The sequence below is a fragment of the Stomoxys calcitrans genome, chromosome 4 (genome assembly GCF_963082655.1).
Source record: "Stomoxys calcitrans chromosome 4, idStoCalc2.1, whole genome shotgun sequence".
Lineage (NCBI taxonomy): Eukaryota > Metazoa > Arthropoda > Insecta > Diptera > Muscidae > Stomoxys > Stomoxys calcitrans.
In genome coordinates, this window is record NC_081555.1 from 159137367 (window position 1) to 159156741 (window position 19375).

General features: G+C 38.0%; 1 protein-coding gene across 1 annotated transcript in view; it reads left to right on the forward strand.

Annotated features, from left to right (window-relative positions):
* Nucleotides 1-19067, forward strand: part of LOC106086976 (vesicle-associated membrane protein-associated protein B/C) — a 44971-nt gene extending 25904 nt beyond the window's left edge. The window contains exons 2-6 of the mRNA XM_013251823.2: nucleotides 8865-9017; nucleotides 9209-9321; nucleotides 9404-9559; nucleotides 13871-13981; nucleotides 18158-19067. Coding sequence (XP_013107277.1) covers nucleotides 8865-9017; nucleotides 9209-9321; nucleotides 9404-9559; nucleotides 13871-13981; nucleotides 18158-18313 — 689 coding nt within the window. The 3' untranslated portion in view covers nucleotides 18314-19067. The remainder of the gene's footprint in view (nucleotides 1-8864; nucleotides 9018-9208; nucleotides 9322-9403; nucleotides 9560-13870; nucleotides 13982-18157) is intronic.
* Nucleotides 19068-19375: the final 308 nt, after the last annotated feature.

Here is a 19375-nt window from a genome sequence, read left to right on the forward strand (position 1 = left end):
GTTTCAGAACCCTTATCGGCAGCTCGGTGTATATGGCAGCTAAATATAGTCCGAACTGAACCATATTTGGGACAGATGTCGGCAGGCTAAAATCAACTTACTGTTTCAAATTTCAGTGGAATCAGATAAAAAATAAAGCTTAAATGGGCTTCAGTCCCTTTATCGGGAGATCGGTCTATATAGCAGCTATATCTAAATATAGTCCATATTTAGGTCAGATGTCGGGAGGCTTAAAATAAACCACTGTTTCAAATTTCAGCGTAATCGGCTAAAATATAAAGCTTTTATGGGCTTCAAACCCTCTATCGGCAAATCGGTCTATACGACGGCTATATCTAAATATAGTCCGATCTAAACCATATTCGGGTCAGGTGTCGGGAAGCTTAAAACTACTCACTGTTTCAAATTTCAGCGAAACCGGATGAAAAGTAAAGCATTTATGGGCATTAGACACTTTATCGGCAGATCGGTGTATATGGCAGCTATATCTAAATATAGTCCGATCTGAGCCATTTTTGGGTCGGGTGTCGGGAAGCTTAAAACTACTCACTGTCCCGTTTGGCCCGTTCACGAACTTAACCAGCGTGCATCAAAAAAACGTATCTGTGCCAAATTTTAGTTCAATATCCCAAATTTTTAAGGCTGTAGAGTGATTACAACAGACGGACAGACAGACAGACAGAAGGAAAGACACAGGAACATCGTTAAATGGTCTTAAAATCTTACTACGATCCGCAATATATATATACTTTGTAGGGTCGAAAATTGTAATTTCGATGTGTTGCAAACGGAATGACTAAATGAATATACCCCTTATCCTACGTTGGTGGGTATAAAAATGTATTAGCGGAGCATATTTTACCATGGAGGCAAATGGAGGTTGTGTAAAAATTCATCGCTAGTAACAAAAAAATAAAAAAAAATTTGTCTCAAACAACTAAATTTCCTATGAACATTCCATTAAGGAACAGGGGATACTTCTCTCATATCAATGAGTACAGTCCGATTTAAGTTTAAGCTCAATAATAAGGATAATAAGTTTTTTATGCCGAGCCTGAACGGCATGCCGCATAGGAAAGTTTTAACATGGTCGAATACCTTACAAATGTAGTCCGCATTAGTAAGGGGATAACCAACTCTGAAAATTTTGTTGATGCTCACACCTGGATGTGAAACCAGGCGTTGGGGTTCAGAGGCGGATAGCTGGATAAAGTATGAAGCCAGTTCTTGAAAAAACTCTGCTGTATAAAATTTATTCGTTAAATGACACTATTTTTCATTTGGTTATATTTTTAGACAATTTTGTCTTAAGTACAAAGTTAATTTTTGCCCAAATTAAGGACCAAAAATGTTAAAATGTTATGTTTTTAATGTTATATTCTTTAAAATAAATACTTCGGCAGCTCTTCATGTCTTGATGTCTCATTCCTCTGCTTGTTTTGGCTTCATATGGCACTCATCTGAGTGATGTTCATTTGCAAATAACCCACGATGTCCATCGACCAAATTGAAAATCGCATCCACCGAACGATTACTAAAACGTTCGTGCATCTCTCAATCTATTGTATATGTGCGTGTGTTTCTAGCAAACTTTGTTTTTATGTGGCATGCGATGCAGATAATTGCTTTGGCCAAAGTGGCTATTGAGTGCCAAATTTTGGGTCGCATGCAGTTCTCTGTTCCGATCATAAACTGAATAAACGAAATAAATTTCCTACGGACATCATATTCATTATATGAAGAAAGAACTGACCGAGAATTATGACTCGAAAGACATCATACTGAAACAAAAACATTCAGCCACAAAATGATTTCTTAAATAATCGAATTTACGACCAGAATTCCAGACTGAATTCTAACAATAAACTTTTCCTATACATGCAAAATAAACCAAAACTTTGGTAAAATAGATATTTGTCTGTTGTGTCTTTATACGTTTTAATCAAAAAATTAATAAAATAATCCTCCCTAATCATAGAATCACTACTACTACTTGCTCTGCTTACTTTATTTTGTTTGCTAAGGCGTTTTTCCTGTCCCCCGTAATAGCGAAACAAAAAGAGAAACGTCACACATTCCTTGGTGTAAACTAAAAGTGACGCGTTCTTTTGACATTGTTGCAGTTTTTTTTTTTATTTTTTTTTAGACTTTTTTTGTTCTTAGAATGGCTGACTAAACTTCTTGTGATTTGTTTTTTTTCTTCTATTCTGTTGCTGTTTTGGTTTTTTGTGACAGTTTTTTTTGCCCTATGTGCAAGACAATTTCACGCTTTTTGTTTTCCATTCATTCATTCATTCACTCACTCAGTCATTCATTGTAAACTTGCCCCACTTTTGGCCAAGAGGCTCTTTTATGTGTTTCGGAAATGAAGGACATGCTTTAGTTTTTCGAGTATCTTTTTGTTGCTTTGCAAAAAAAAAAAAAAAAAAAGAAATCCACACACACACATACACACCTGTAACAATCACACTTTGTCACCTATAGACGAAGTATTCTAATGTAGAATGGTAATTGACTTAAGTAAAGTTATTTTGGCTTACCTTAGGGGTGTGTGGATGAGACAGTTGTACAAAGTAAAATTAAATTTACATTTTAAAATTTGAATTTTTTTTATTTTTATTTAGCAGGGGCATACATTCCGAGAATTTAGGGATTACCGTTTGTTGTTGCTACAAATGAGGTAGGATTCACTAAATAAGGTTACGGAAAGCAACCCAATCCTATAGCAGCCGGTTGTATGGAGCGGATTGGCGCGATTGAGTCTTTCAACGGCAAGGGCTGTCGCCTCAGTGTACAACACACAGCTAGAACAGCAACAACAGAAAGCTACCAGCCGACTTAGGTTTTTTTGAATTTTTGACAGTATTTGCCATTTTTACATTCATTCTTTGTTTACGTTTTATCTTATTTGTGTCATTTTCAAACAGCATATTTTGACATTCTCAACGTTCAGTGTCTTCACCTTCTATTATTCCGCCATGAAAATGAGAGAAACAACCTCAGATTCATACATAGTTTCATATATTGGGTTGCCCAAAAAGTAATTGCGGATTTTTCATATATAGTCGGCGTTGACAAATTTTTTCAACGGCTTGTGACTATGTAATTGCATTCTTTCTTCTGTCAGTTATCAGCTGTTACTTTTAGCTTGCTTTAGAAAAAAGTGTAAAAAAAAGTATATTTGATTAAAGTTCATTCTAAGTTTTATTAAAAATGCATTTACTTTCTTTTAAAAAACCCGCAATTACTTTTTGGGCAACCCAATATATAGGCCTAAAATGGCTAATTGGACGATGCTCCCGACGATAAGATCTTCTCTCTGGCCCGCCTGGTTGTCTTGGGCTTGCATCGTACTATGTTCTCTATTAAGCAACCGAGTGGTCATAGCTTTCATCGATGAGAGCTCCTCTCTGGTCCCCCTGGTTGTTTGGATATTTTGTCTTGAGCGTGCATCGTACTATGATCTCTATCTAGCAACCGAGGTAGCCGGATATCCAGGTTTCACTATGCATTGCTGCTCCAAACTCTTGTTCTTGTTATAGCCACATTCGCATGTGGAGTAGAGCTGGCAAACTATCGATAATGGCAACATTCGATATTTTCGATAGTTTTAATAATAAATACCGATAGTATCGATAGTATTGTTAATGTCCCTTCAACTTTATTTAAAACAAAAATGAGAAGTAAACAAGTAAAAGCGTGCTAAGTTCGGCCGGGCCGAATCTTATATACCCTCCACCATGGATCGCATTTGTCGAGTTCTTTCGCCGGCATCTCTTCTTAGGCAAAAAAGGATATAAGAAAAGAGTTGCTCTGCTATTAGAGCGATATCAAGATATGGTCCGGTTCGGACCACAAATAAATTATATGTTGGAGACCTGTGTAAAATTTCAGCCAATTCGTATAAGAATTGGGCCCATTGGGGCTCACGAAGTAAAATAGAGAGAACGATTTATATGGGATCTGTATCGGGCTATAGACCGATTCAGACCATAATAAACACGTTTGTTGATGGTCATGAGAGGATCCGTCGTACAAAATTTCAGGCATATCGGATAATAATTGCGACCTCTAGGGATCAAGAAGTCAAGATCCCAGATCGGTTTATATGGCAGCTATATCAGGTTATGAACCGATTTGAACCTTATTTGACACAGTTGTTGAAAGTAAAAATAAAATACGTCATGCAAAATTTCAACCAAATCGGATAGAAATTGCGCCCTCTAAAAGCTCAAGAAGTCAAATCCCCAGATCTCTTGATATGACAGCTATATCAGGTTATGGACCGATTTCAACCATACTTGGCACAGTTGTTGGATATAATAACGAAATACTTGGTGCAGAAATTCATTCAAATCGGATAAGAATTGTGCCCTTAGAGGCTCAAGAAGTCAAGACCCAAGATCGGTTTATATGGCAGCTATATCAGGTTATGGACCGATTTGAACCATACTTGGCACAGTTGTTGGATATCATAACAAAACACGTCGTGCCAAAATTAGTTCAAATCGGATAAGAATTGTGCCCTCTAGAGGCTCAAGAAGTCAAGACCCAAGATCGGTTTATATGGCAGCTATATCAGGTTATGAACCGATTTGAATCATACTTGGCAAAGTTGTTGTATATTATGACAAAACACGTCGAGCAAAATTTCATTCTGATCGGATAAGAATTGCGCACGCTAGAGGCTCAAGAAGTCAAGACCCAAGATCGGTTTATATGGCAGCTATATCAGGTTATGGACCGATTTGAACTATACTTGGCGCAGTTGTTGGATATCATAACAAAACACGTCGTGCAAAATCTCATTCCAATCGGATAAGAATTGCGCACTCTAGAGGTTCAAGAAGTCAAGACCCAAGATCGGTTTATATGGCAGCTATATCAAAACATGGACCGATATGGCCCATTTACAATACCAACCGACCTACACTAATAAGAAGTATTTGTGCAAAATTTCAAGCGGCTAGCTTTACTCCTTCGGAAGTTAGCGTGCTTTCGACAGACAGACGGACGGACGGACATGGCTAGATCGACATAAAATGTCACGACGATCAAGAATATATATACTTTATGGCGTCTCAGACGAATATTTCGAGTAGTTACAAACAGAATGACGAAATTAGTATACCCCCCATCTTATGGTGGAGGGTATAAAAATAGGAGATTGATTTATATAGAAGCAATATCAATAGACCAAAAAAAACCAAGATTAATAAAGTCAGTTGGAAGTCATGAGAGAAATCATTGTACAAAATGTTAGCCTTATCGGATGAAAATTGTGCCCTCTATAGGCTCAATGTATCTTCAAATATACATTAGGTGTCGGATCGCTTATTTTTGTTTAAATTTGCAAGAAATAAAATTTTTAATAAAATTTCCTATAGAAATAAAATTTTTGACAAAATTTTCTATGGAAATATAAATTTGATAATTTTTATACCCACCACCAAAGGATGGGGGTATATTCATTTTGTCATTCCGTTTGCAACACATCGAAATATCGATTTCCGACCCTATAAAGTATATATATTCTTGATCAGCGTAAAAATCTAAGACGATCTAGACATGTCCGTCCGTCTGTTTGTTGAAATCACGCTACAGTCTTTAAAAATAGAGATATTGAGCTGAAATTTGGCACAGATTCTTTTTTTGTCCATAAGCAGGTTAAGTTCGAAGATGGGATATATCGGACTATAGCCCCCATATAGACCGATCCGCCGATTTAGGGTCTTAGGCCCATAAAAGCCACATTTATTATCCGATTTTGCTAAAATTTGGGGCAGTGAGTTGTGTTAGGCCCTTCGACATCCTTCGTCAATTTGGCTCAGATCGGTCCAGATTTGGATATAGCTGCCATATAGACCGATCCTCCGATTTAAGATCTAAGGCCCATAAAAGCCACATTTATTATCCGATTTCGCTGAAATTTGGGACAAGGAGTTGTGTTAGGCCCTTCGACTTCCTTCGTTAATTTGGACCAGATCGGTTCAGATTTGGATATAGCTGCCATATAGACCGATCCTCCGATTTAGGGTTCTTAGGCCCATAAAAGCCACATTTATTATCCGATTTTGCTGAAGTTTGAGACAGTGAGTTCTCTTAGGCCCTTCGACATCTTTCTTCAATTTGGCTCAGATCGGTTCAGATTTGGATATAGCTGCCATATAGATCGATTTCTTGATTTAAGGTTTTTGGCCCATAAAATGCTCATTTGTTTTCCGATGTCGCCGAAATTCGGGACAGTGAGTTAAGTTAAGCCCCTAGACATACTTCTGCAATATCGCCCAGATCGTTCCAGATTTGAATATAGCTACCATATAGACCTCTCGATTTAAGGTTTTGGGCCCATATAAGAGGCATTTATTGTCCGATTTCGCCGAAATTTGGGAAAGTGCTTTGTGTTAGGCTCTTCGACAGGCGCATTTATAGTCCGATTTCACTGAAATTTGACACAGTGATTTATGTTAGGCTTTTCGACATCCGTGTCGTATATGGTTCAGATCGGTTTATTTTTAGATATAGCTACTGTACTTATTAATATTTGGTCCAAATCGGAACATATTTTGATATAACTGATATGGGACATAAGTTATGAAATTTTCACCGAATTTTGATGAAAGGTGTTTTACATATATACCCGAGGTGGTGCGTATCCAAAGTTCGGCCCGGCCGAACTTAACGCCTTTTTACTTGTTTCTATAAAACAAAGTTTCAACGAAATTTTGTAATATAATACTTTTTCAAAAGAAATATTTTGAGGAAATTATCAAAAAAATCTTCGATGTAAGTAAATGTTTGCTTTTCCTAAAATTTGTTAATTGCGCATATATGGCGACAGTAAGCTAATGTGTGTAAATGTAAGTAAATGTGGGTCATAAATGCACACAAAAGCCATTTATGACAAGCATATGTATGTACATTGAGTGAACATTTCGCTTCAACAGGGTTCTAACTAAAAATCAATACTATTAGCTGAGATACATTTTAAGATATCATTGCAAAAGTCTGAAATGGAAAGCGATATTGTCTCGTAGGTACTTAGGTTGTTAGCCTTTCTTTTTTTATATATTTGGAGGTTTGATTTAAATTTTCAATTTCAACTTTGTGAATTATTTCATTCTTACAGTGAACTAAAAAAACGAACGATGTGTCTAGGAAGATGACGCTTTTCAATTCACAATATTGTCAATTGTTCTTTTTTTATTTGTTTTCGGTTCGTATTATTAGTCAGTGTTATGGAGCGCTTAGTCACTCATCCACCAACCACCATACCGACCTTAATTAACATATTGACGTGGTTCTCTTCAGCACTTTTGTTTACTATTTAACCAAACAACCCACCAATCATGTTGCGATAGTCATGATGATAACTAATATGGCTGATATTCTTCCCCCCCCCCCCCCCAAAAAAAAAAAAGTGCATTAACTTCAAAATTAGGCCATAACAAACTGATAAATAAGGCGGAAGTTAATACCAGAGTTAATATTTTTTCTTTGCACATGAAGATTTTGATTTATGACAAAAAGGCCTGCTCACTTATTAGCCTTTGCCCATAGGGGGCACTATATGGTCTTCAATTTTTGTTAAGTAATGCTTCTTAATGTGCATTTAGCGAACTATGAGGAAGACTAATCGTTTTGCGATAATCATGTTTAATACCTCTTGATATGTTGGTTGAACTAAAATATCTTCATAAGGTCCCATTCATGTTTGGTGGTGGTAAATAAAGTGAGTCCATAAAAACATTTGATAAGCATGTGCCAGGGAATGTGTAAATGATGAACCATTGTATGGCGAGTATAAAAGATAACTTGCTAATATGAACGGTATAATTAGATTAATATCAGCAAATGTTGTATAGGAACTAATGGTATGCACATAAAGTACGCATAATGTGTAATGTAAACAAATCATAATATGATAAATCAGCCAACACATTAAAAAATTGAAAGATAATTAGTTAGCTGATGACTTTTTTCCATTTTTCATCGCTTTTGAGATGTGTCAAAGTCCAGCTCCTGGCATCTTACCAATTCTATCATTGTCTTTGCGGAAGACACTTCTGAATAGAGTCTACTTTTCAGATTGGGTTCTTTAAACACCCGGTCTCCTTCAATGTTTTTCGCAATTTCCTTCATATTTTGAATGTCAAAAATTGGAGGACTCTTGGAATTTTATGCTTGAGTGAGATAGCGAGTAAAAGAGCAGCAGAGAACTTCAGAACTAATTTCAGCGGTGGTTTTCACCTTACTAATGCTGGCTACATTTGTGGGGTAAGCTGCAATGTTAAAACTTTTCTTCCAAGTGCTGTCGCTATGGGGCACGCCGTTCGGACTCTGCAACAAATACAAGGCCCGTTATCATTGAGCTTGCACAATAATCGGACTGCACTCATTGATATGAGAAAAGAATCCCCTGTTCCTTCATGGAATGTTCATGGGAAATTTAATTGTAGTAGAGCACCAGATAGAAAAATTGACATGTAGATAGAAAGAGAGAGAAAAAGATCAAAATGAGAGAGATAGAGATCAAGAGAGAGAGGGAGAGAGAGAGAAATATATCAAGAGAGAGAGAGAGAAAGAGGTCAAGAGAGAGAGAGAGAAAGAGGTCAAGAGAGAGAGAGGAAATTCCTATCTGTATTAAAGTTTATTCTTCTTGAATGATACTCCGACAACCTCTTTCGAATTTGAAGGTTCGCTGTACCTTTCGAGATCCCTAGGAAGTCAAGGTCATTGTATACATAAATATATTATTGTAATAATTTTCTACTTGGGGACAAATCTGCATTTATTAGCTTAAAAATAAATCTAAAACTATACAAAAATGCCTTAAATAACCAATTTCTTTGTTTTCATTTCAGGTCCTTTCACCAAACCCGTCATAAATACATTACAACTCACGAATCCTTCGGATAATGATATTCTATTCAAAATCAAAACAACCGCTCCAAAACGTTACTGTGTACGTCCAAATTTTGGCTGTGTTAAGGGACATGAAACGACTTCCGTTGAAAGTACGTCATAAGAGAATAGCTCATGTTCTGATTTACGAATAATCAAAAAAAGAAAAAATAGTTTACCCGAGAGGTGTATTTTGCAAACCTCGCATCTACTAAGATGCTGAGAATTCGTAAACCTTAAGATGGGCGTATAGATTAATTTCTGATACATGCCGAAAACGCTATTTATTGCCTTTACTTTACAGTCTGCTTACAGCAATTCAATTTTGATCCCTTTGAAAAGAACAAACACAAGTTTATGGTTCAAAGTGTTGTCTGTCCCCTTATTGAAGATGAACCCATTGGATATTTTGACATTGTAAATATATTTGCACACTATTTCTGCACATCTTTCTTTGTTAATGTTTTTCTTCTTATCATCGTATTTTATTATTTTACAGTGGAAGGAGTTGCCACCGGAAAATTTTATGGATGCCAAACTAAAGTGTGTCTTTGAAATGCCAAATGAAGATGAAGATGAACAGCCATCAGCTGCAGTAAAGGTCGTTAAAAATGAGACATCGGCATCACCTCCTCAAGTCAAAAACGAAGAAAAGGTTTGATTTTGTCTAAAATTTGTTTGCATAATTTAAGTTTGAAGCGAAGTTTGAGTGGATTTACATTAAAAGAGAAGATGAGATAGCAAACTGGGCCTGGCGAATTACAGTAGAAAAGAGAAAGAAATAGTAGAAGAATATTAGATGAGAGTGTAAGAGAGAGTAGAAAAGAGTGAATACAGGATAGAATGAGAGTAGAATGTAGGGGATGTAGATAAGAAAGAACAGAGGAGAGAAAGAAAGCAGAATAGACATTAGAAGAGAGAGAGAGAGAGATTAGGAAAGAGTGAGAGATTAGAAGAGAGTAAGAGATTAGACGAGACGGAGATTAGAAGAGAGGGAGATTAGAAGAGCGGGAGAGACTAGAAGAGAGAAATTAGAAGAGATAAGAAGAGATTAGAAGAGAGAGATTAGGAGACATAAGAAGAGAAGAGATAGATAAAAAGGGAGATAGATAAGAAGAGAGATAGATAGGAAGAGAGATAAGAAGAAGAAGAGAGTTAGATTAGCAGAGAAATAGATAAGAAGAGAGATGGATTAGAAAAGAGAGGGATTAGAAGAGAGAACAAAATAGAGGGAGATTAAAAGAGAGAGATTAGAAATGACTACTTAGAAAATAGTGAGAGATTGGAAGAGGGTTAGAGATTAGACGAGACGGAGATTAGAAGAAAGAGAGATTAGAAGTGAAATATTAGAACAGAGAGAGAGAGAGAATTGAAAAGAGTGAGAGATTAGAAGATAGTTAGAGATTAGACGAGACTGAGATTAGAAGAGAGAGATTTGAAGTGAAATATTAGAAGAGAAATATTAGAAGAGAGAGAGATTAGATTTTTTATTATTATTATTCATTTATTCATTATGAAAAATCTAAAAGTTGTATATTTTGGTCTTAAAAATTAAATTCCCACGAAACCATTCGGTTTGTCTCCAGGATGAGATATTAGCCGAGCTGTAGTATTTATATCTAAAATAAAAATAATGTTCTTCAAAATTTCTTCTAATTTAAATTGTGCTTACAACAATACTTTTAACATTTGTAATTCATTCTTAATGTGATAGTAAGTACTTCTTGAAAGAAAAGATTAGAAAAGAGAGTGATTAGAAGAGATTAGAAGAGAAATAAATTAGAAGAGAGGTCGATTAGAATAGCGATAGATAAGAAGAGAGATAGATAAGCAGAGAGATAAATTGGAAGACATCGATTAGATGAGAGATACAATAGAGGAGATTTAGATTAGAAGAGAGATAGATTAGAAGAGAGATAGATTAGAAGAGAGATAGATTAGAAGAGATATAGAGAGGGATTAAAAGAGAGAGATAGGGATTTAAAGCAAGAGATTAAAGTAGGGAGAGAGATAGTAGAAGTAGAAGAAGAAGGGAGAGTAGAAGAGAAAGAGAGAGTAGAAGAGAAAGAGAGAGTAGAAAAGAAAGCGAGAAAAGAAAAGAGCAAGAGAGAAAAGAAGAGAGGGAGTGGAAGAGAGAGGGAGAGTAGAAGAGAGGGGGAGTAGACGATAGGGAGAGTAGAAGAGAGAGGGAGTAGAAGAGAAATAGTAAAAGAGAGAGGGTAAAGAAGAGAGTGTAAAGGAGATATCGTAGAAGAGAAAAGCGAGTAAAGCAGATAGTGGAGAAGAAGGAATGGAGAGAGAGTGCAGAAAAGAAGGTAAATGAGATAGTATAGAAGAGAAAGTAATAGAGAGAGAGAGGGTGTATTAGAGAAAGAGTAAGAGAGAGTATTAGAGGGAGAGAGAGAGTATTAGAGAGTAAGAGAGTGTATTAGAGAGAGAGAGTATTAGAGAGTAAGAGAGAGTTGTAGAGAGTAAGAGAGTGTATTAGAGAGTAAGAGTGTATTAGAGAGGGAGAATTAGAGAGAGAGTAGTAGACGGAGAGATTAGTAGGGAGAGAGAGAGTAGTAGGAAGAATAGAAGAGAGTAGTAGAGAAGAATAGAAGAGAGAGAGAGTAGTAGAGAAGAGAGAGTAGTAGGAAGAATAGAAGAGAGTAGTAGAGAAGAATGGAAGAGAGTAGTAGGAAGAATAGAATGGAGAAGTGAGAGATAGAGTAGAAGAGAGAGAGAGATAGAGTAGAAGAGAGAGAGTTAGCGTAGAAGAGAGAGAGATAGTGCAGAGGAGAGAGAGATAGAGCAGAAATGAAAAGAATAGAAGAGAGTGAGAGAGTAGAAGAGAGAGAAATAGTAGAAGATTGAGAGAGTAGGAAGAATAGAAGAGAGTAGTAGAGAAGAATAGAAGGGAGTAGTAGGAAGAATAGAATGGAGAAGAGAGAGAGATAGCGTAGAAGAGAGAGAGATAGAGTAGAAGAGAGAGAGATAGCGTAGAAGTGAAAAGAGTAGTAGAGAGTGAGAGAGTAGAAGAGAGAGAAATAGTAGAAGATTGAGAGAGTGTAAAAGAAAGACGTAGTTCAGGAGAGAGAATGTTATTCGATTAATATTCAAAGGGATGGTGGGAAAGAATCATATCCATTTGTTATCTATTCTCGAAAATTGTTAATACCATTCTTGAACAACTCTTTATCAAAAATCTCAAAAAATCTAACAGAGCAAAATTTAAGCCAAAAAGATGTAATAATATAGCCTATTTAAGTCCATTGTGGTAGCCAACACCTAGGATGTCAATCAACACTCAAGCCTCACGTTATATGGTTGTATTCAGAGAGCTTTAGAACATTTTTATAAGGAACATTTCTGCAGAATATTTTAAACTGCTTATATCTTTAAAAAGTCACCACCTATGACTTGGTTGAGGATCATTCAAAAAATCTATGTCTTCTATATTCACCTCAATTTAGTAATCATTTTTCCGCTTTTCATATATATATAACTAACGGGATTATTGAAATTATTCCCAATCTTCGATCAAGAAATACAAGAGGACTAAGACCGGGTGTCTACTTATCTCTGGTTGAAAATAAAGCTAGAACTTAGATCTTCAGTTGCTCGTCTTTACGAAAGTGAGCAGTTGCTTGTACCCAGGGCTATGTTATTGGTTTAAAATCACAATAGCCAGTCAGAACCCCTATCAATGGCCTGAGGCCTTGCTTCTTCAGAGCCGATGGAATATTTTGCCAACTGAGACTGTCCCACAGGTTCTTATTAGATACACTGCAATTCCTAGAATTGGGATATGCTTTAGCGTAAACTCGCATAGAGCCAGCGATACCTCTCCAACCACCCGTATATATGAATCAGTCATCAAACTACAACTGAGTGCAACATGTGTATTGATTCTGACTTAAGTCCCCAATCTTCCCTATCGATGACAAAACTGAAGTGAATTGAGTCTTCTCGACATAAACTACCCACCGGTGCACAGAGGTTAGCATGTCCGCCAATGACGCTGAACATCTAGATTCAAATACTGGCAGGAACATCAGAAAATTTTTCAGCGGTGGTTATCCCCCCCTAATGCTGCCAACATTTGTGAGGTACTTTGCCATGTAAAAACTTCTCTCCAAAGAGGTGTCGCTCTGCGACATGCCGTTCGGATTCGGCTATAAAAAGGAGATCCCTTATCGTTGAGCTTAAAATTGTATTGGGCAGCACTCATTGATTTGTGGGAGGTTTGCCCCAGTTCCTTAATGGAATGTTCAAGTTTGCAGTGTTTCGTCAACAACTACTCCCAGGATTTTAGTTTTCCGAGGTAATAGCAGCTTTATTTCGCCCTGAATTTTTCTTCTGAAATCGTTTGTATTCCTCTTAAAGAGTACTATGTAGTAGCTCAGTACTTCTGGGGTCCAAGTATATATATTGTATATATAGAGGGTATTAATCACACTGTTGAGGTGTTCCCTAGTCACAATGTTTCTAATGGAGCCCTCTGCTATGGGTGTGTTAATAATGCTGGCCTTTTGCATTAAATTGATCCAACTCCCTAACAGAGGTGGAACCTCATTTCGTACAGAAAGTCGAGGTTACAATACAACTTTATATAAAGGGCCCTTTGTGTCCAAGAAGGCTGCCAAAATGAAATCACACCATTTCCCAAATTCATTCATTAAGAAGGTTAACTGACTTGGTATTAGTGCCAGCAAGCTGGAAGCTGCATACAAATGATGGGTCAATGGGGAGTTTCTAATTTAGGTGCCATAAGTGTCTTAATTGATTTTGGAATTGAGTATAAAATGCTGATTGGACTGTAGTCCTTTAGAGATTAGTGCAACGTTTTTATCGCACTAAGGATGAAAACCATCATAACTTCTTGCCATTCCGCGGGTATTTTTTTGTTCTGTGAAATAAATTATTTTTTATGAATCAATTTAAAATTTATACTAACTTTTTTATTTTTGTTATCATATTTCAGCAAATTCCAAGTATGGATAATTTGGATCGATCTGAATATTCGGTGACGAAAGAACTCAGAGAATTACGCGAGGAAAACAGTAAATTGAGAAAAGAGAATATTAATGTGAAGGTAAGCATAAGTGAATATATCACTCTGTTCAATAGAAAAGGCGAACCTCAAAGTTTTTCGAGGCAGCATGTATTAATAACTGGTTTGTTTTGGTTGGCACACTTACTTACCCAATCCCAATTACCACCTGGTGTATAGCAACCACCACGCCAGAAAGTTCGGGCTGGGTTTTCATAATCTGCAGCGTGATGCTTAGCGATACAAAAGAGTACCACACTGGCCTCACAAGCATTCATCGTCTCAATCATTGTATCCAGCCCAACATAAATGTAAATTCACTTAGAGGAGGCCGGTTTGGTTCCTTGTGATAAAGAAGTGTAGATGAGAAAGTAAAAAAATTGCTGGAAGTCCACAGATAATACGTAAAAGCGAAATAAAGAGGTCAACGGATATAAGCGCATATCCCATACGTCCACATGTATTTGCATCCTGGAGGAGCACCGGCCCACGTTCCACACATGACGGGAGTTATAATAATCTGTACCGATTATTACCAAAGTCGTTTGACCCGGAAGCTCGATTTTGATTTTAGACAGTTTAGATATCTTGGGAAAAATTTCCTTATATTCGTCTTTGATTTCGATACAAAAAACAAAAACACCAAGCGGTTGGTTTTTGTTTGTCCACCCAAGGACTCATCCATTATCTTGTGTCTTGTCGCAATGCTCGACTCTTTCCAGATGGTCGTGATAGTTTCTATCCCGATTGGCGACTATTAGACAATAATTATGGGAAAATCCCGTCTTTAAGAGTCAACACAAATATTGAAAAAATCGGGAGTTTAAATACGAGGTACCTTCGTTTTTGCAATCAATTTTGTATATTTGCAGCATTTGGGTAATCACCTCTGTTTGTCCATGCGTGTGTCTATTATTTTTAAAAATTATGCTATTGGACTGAAACTTGGTACAGTTTTGTTTTTGGTCCCGCTTCATTTTATTTAGGGCTGTCGTATTTTTCAACCGTTTTTCGTTGGAGTTTAGAGCGAGTTTAGAGCGTTGTATAAGCCCCTTCCAAATGCTCCGTATGGCCCCCATATACACCGTTTTCCCTTTGATACCAAACTCAGACATGGCTTGAAATACCTTTGAACGTATAGGGCTAAGCCGTTTTGTAGTCAACAAAGAGGGTCTTTTGCAGGATTTGGTGCAGTGTGAATATCTGGTTTACCGCTTTGATTGGACCCAATTATCTCATTGATTTTAGGTTTCAATTTTTCATACAGTACGCTCGAAAGAATCTTGTATGCCACGGGGAGACGAAATTTTCCTCTGTAGTTGGCACATTCCGTCTTGTCTTCTTTCATGTAAGTGGGTTTATGCGTTCTCCTAGCCAGATCGCGCAGAAAAGCTGATGCATACGAATTATCAACGTGTCGCCTCCGGTCTTAAATAGTTCAGCGGACAACCCATCGGCTCCTGCTGCCTTGTTATTCTTTAGTCGGGTCACTGCTACTTGTACCTCATTCTGACTAAGAGGTAGCCAAGTACGGATTTCGCGGCATTTTTCATGGAGTCGGCTAAGCCTTGCCGCTGCGCCGTTATATCATCCGGACCCGGTACGGGATAACTATGAGCACCACACACGCTGGACCCTTGAGCTCCGATCTGTGTGGTGTTCATTATTATGACGAGAAGCTTAGCTGCGAGCTACCGGGCGTGACCACAGGTTGCGGATAGTGGAATGCTCCAGTAAGAGAAGCTGCAATTGCAGTCATGGACAATCAGTTCCGATCTGTGTGGTGGTCATTATTATGACGAGAAGCTTAGCTGCGACATACCGGGCGTGTCCACAGGTTGCGGATAGTGGAATGCTCTAGTAAGAAAAGCTGCAATAGCAGTCGTGGACAATCAACGGTATCGAGCGGAGAGTCTCAGTGAGTTGCCGTGTGGCACCGGCTCTTGGATAAATACTGAGTGCCTATAATGCTGTAGCAGTTTATTGTGTTCTATCTTTCGTCTGCTGTCAAATGTGACGCCAAGTATTTTGGGACACTTGATGGTCGGAATCATTTCTTCATCGACCATCACAGTTAGCTCAGTATTCACCTCACGTGTATTTGTAGTGAACAATGTGTCTGGTGGTTTTCCCCTTCTTATGCAACATTTGTGAGCTACTATGCCATGTAAAACTTCTCTCCAAAGAGGTGTCGCACTGCGGCACCCCATTCGGACTCGGCTATAAAAAGGGGGGCTTAAACTTGAATCGGACTGCACTCATTGATATGTGAGAAGTTTTGGCCCTCTTCCTTTGTGGAATGTTCATGGGGAAAATTTTTATTTTTTGTAATCGGAATTTGTGGCTGGAACACAGCATTGTCACTTAGGTACCGATTTAGGCAAGCTGCTAGGTCACTCTCGAACCCCGGTAGACGGGATGACATGACGTCAGTCACTTTTGGCGACGTAACAGTGACTGATCCGAAGAGATGCGCCAGGTTGTTCAACTGTCAATTTATTGTGCATGCTGAGATTGAGAGAGCTAGGAGGAGAGCCATTCGTCGTATCCGTGGTCTCCGAGCCGATGAACAGCCATCACATTTACTATGGGCAAAGTTAAGAGTATCATCCGTGGCGCCAAATCTTCTAAGGCGCTAGGCCCCGACGGAATCTCTACACTGATGCGGAAGGATATGGATTTACCTGAAGTTGAGTACCTTACTACTATCCTCAACCCGTCCCCAATGTCTGGAAGATGGGCAGAGTGATCCCGCTACTGAAGCCTGGAAAGGACCCAAGTTGGGGGTAGTCGTACATACCGATCCCCCTTATCTCACCAGTATCCAAGACGCTTGAGGCATTACTCCCTCCGAGCCCCATAGGAGAATTACCTTTCGCCGAGCATCAGTATGGATTTTAAAGACTGCATATCACAACAGCTGCTTTGCATGTCATCACCGCACATATTTGCCGTGGCTTTAATCAGCCCAGACGGTGCTCGTGGCACTGGACCCATCGAAACCATACGACACGCTCAGCCATTCTAAACTATTTGAGGACATCGGCAACAACGCTCCTCCAGCCAGGCCTGAAACGCTGGGTCGCGAATTATCTGTGTGGTCATCAGACATTTTTGGAACTTAGGGGGGATACGGCGGGGTGATATCTCTGGCATCTATCCTTCATTCCATTAAAATCTCCCAGATCGATTTTAATATCATGGGTGAGGCAGCGGTTGTATTCTCTTTCTATGTGCTCGTATAAAATATCCTTGGTCTGCTCGTCCTTGTCTTCCGTCGTGGCATGGGCATAAATAAGGCTGATGTTGAAAAATTTGGCTTTTATGCGAATTGTAGCTAGTTTCTCATCCACCAGGGGAAAGCTGGAGGCAAGGTGTTTCTGTTTTCGACTAGCCACAATTCCACAGCCAAACTCATGCCTCGTGTCATGGCAGCTATAGTATAGTTCGACACCGTTTGGTGTTGTTGTGACGCCAATACAGGTCCATTGCACTTCCTGTAAGGTGGTAATATCTGCCATGTACTTCCCCCATACATCCGCCAATGCATATACTCACCTTCTCTATAAAGAGTGCGGACATTCCAGGTACAGATTCGCAAATTATGGTCCTTTTTTGGTTTGAGTGGGTCGTCCACGTTAGGGGAGTCCGTTCTTTCTTTTATTCTGCTTCTCAAAGTAATTCTTATAATTTCCGATAGCGGGTTACTGGCCCAGCGGCCCAACCCCATGGGTTTTGTGGGATCGCATGTGTATCCCTCGATGTCTCGAGCCGCTAACCTGGGAACAGACGCTGATGTTGGCCACTGGTTATCTGGCAATCCCATGGGAGCCGGTTGTATGTACCGGATTGACCCGATGAATTCCTTCATCGGCAAGGGCTGCCGCTTCAGTATACCACACACTGCTACTACAACAACAACTGGTTATCTGAAGGCGTCAATAACTCGCCTTGTCGTCTCGAGCATCATTGACACTCAGTATTTAAATAAGAGCCAGTGCCATCTGTCGAGTACATAGAGCACGAATTTTGATAATAAATAACAAAGATTTGCATTCGTTGCTTGTATACAGAAAACTTTTCCTTTAACAGCTGATTGGGACATGAGTATTAACCAGTGCTGCCACCATGATAATAAAAAATCACCATTTCCAAAAAATCTTTTAACACAGACTCATTCTCATTCTTACTCTCTTTTTCTATATTCTCTCTTTTTAGGAACAAGTCCTCCGATTGCGATCGATAATACCCAAGCAATCAGACATGGAATTCTATAATCCAGCTAGGGCTGAAAAGCAAATCCCCATGTTCTTTATAGCGATCACTATAGCTGCTGTTATTTTTGGTATTCTATTCGGCAAATTCTTACTCTGAACATCTTAAGCAACAGCAAACAAAACAAACAAACAACAACAACAACAAAATGTTATGTTTTTCTTTTTGTCTTGCTAGCAGTTCAAGAATAAAGCTGCATATTATAATTCATGAAAAACAAAAAGAGAAAAAACTCAACAAAAACAATAACAAGAAACTAAAAAAAATGCAAAAAATTGCGAAAAAAGAAGAAAACAAAAAACACAACAGCAACAAAAAAGAGAGATGAGAACTTAAGCAAAACAAAAAAAAAAGGAATTCTTAAGTAAAATCAAGCAGCAATTATTAAATGAAAGAATGTTAGTTAAAACAAATATAAGGGAAAAAATTCTCATTATTCATTTAAAATGCAATCAAATCACAACAACACATTGCTGTTTATGTGTAAAAAAAAAAAATATTGTAATTTTTTCCATCATGTTTTTTTTGGAATTTTCCAAAGGCATTATTTTTGTTGAAAAGCGTTTGTTTTTTCTTTTAAGTTTTACTAGGGCTCTTCTCATACTTAAGCCATGGAAATTGCTGCCGCCTCATTTATATGTTGTTTCTTCTTAGAAGCTCTCTACCTCCATTTTTCACGACGATACATTTCCTTTATTCCAGGTTTCTTTCATGTTTGTTTTTTATGATTTTTCTTTGGTTAATGCGCGCATTTATTAGTTATTCAGTTCTAAAGGCCAATAAAAACAAAACTAAACTTGAGCTTAAAAACTAAGACAAAGAAAATAAGAAAAAAAATTCTACTAGCAGAGTCCTAGGCAAAGGTAACTACAGAAAAAAAACAATAATAACTTCAAAGTGGTATTTGGTTAGAAAAAATAATATAGAACTCCATTCTTGGACGAACAAATGAAATGCCTTGTAATGGAAATAGCTCCTTGGACTAGGGTATGTTCCCTTTTAGGAGCGAATGAATTTAGCAACGGCTACTGGCTGGCACCTTTTGTTGCTTTTGTGTCGTCACAACGATTATCCACACACACACACACTCACAGTATTTTCTACTTACAACCGTTTTTGTCTGCAAATGAGGGGGAAGGGGGCAGAGTTGGTTGGGCTGAT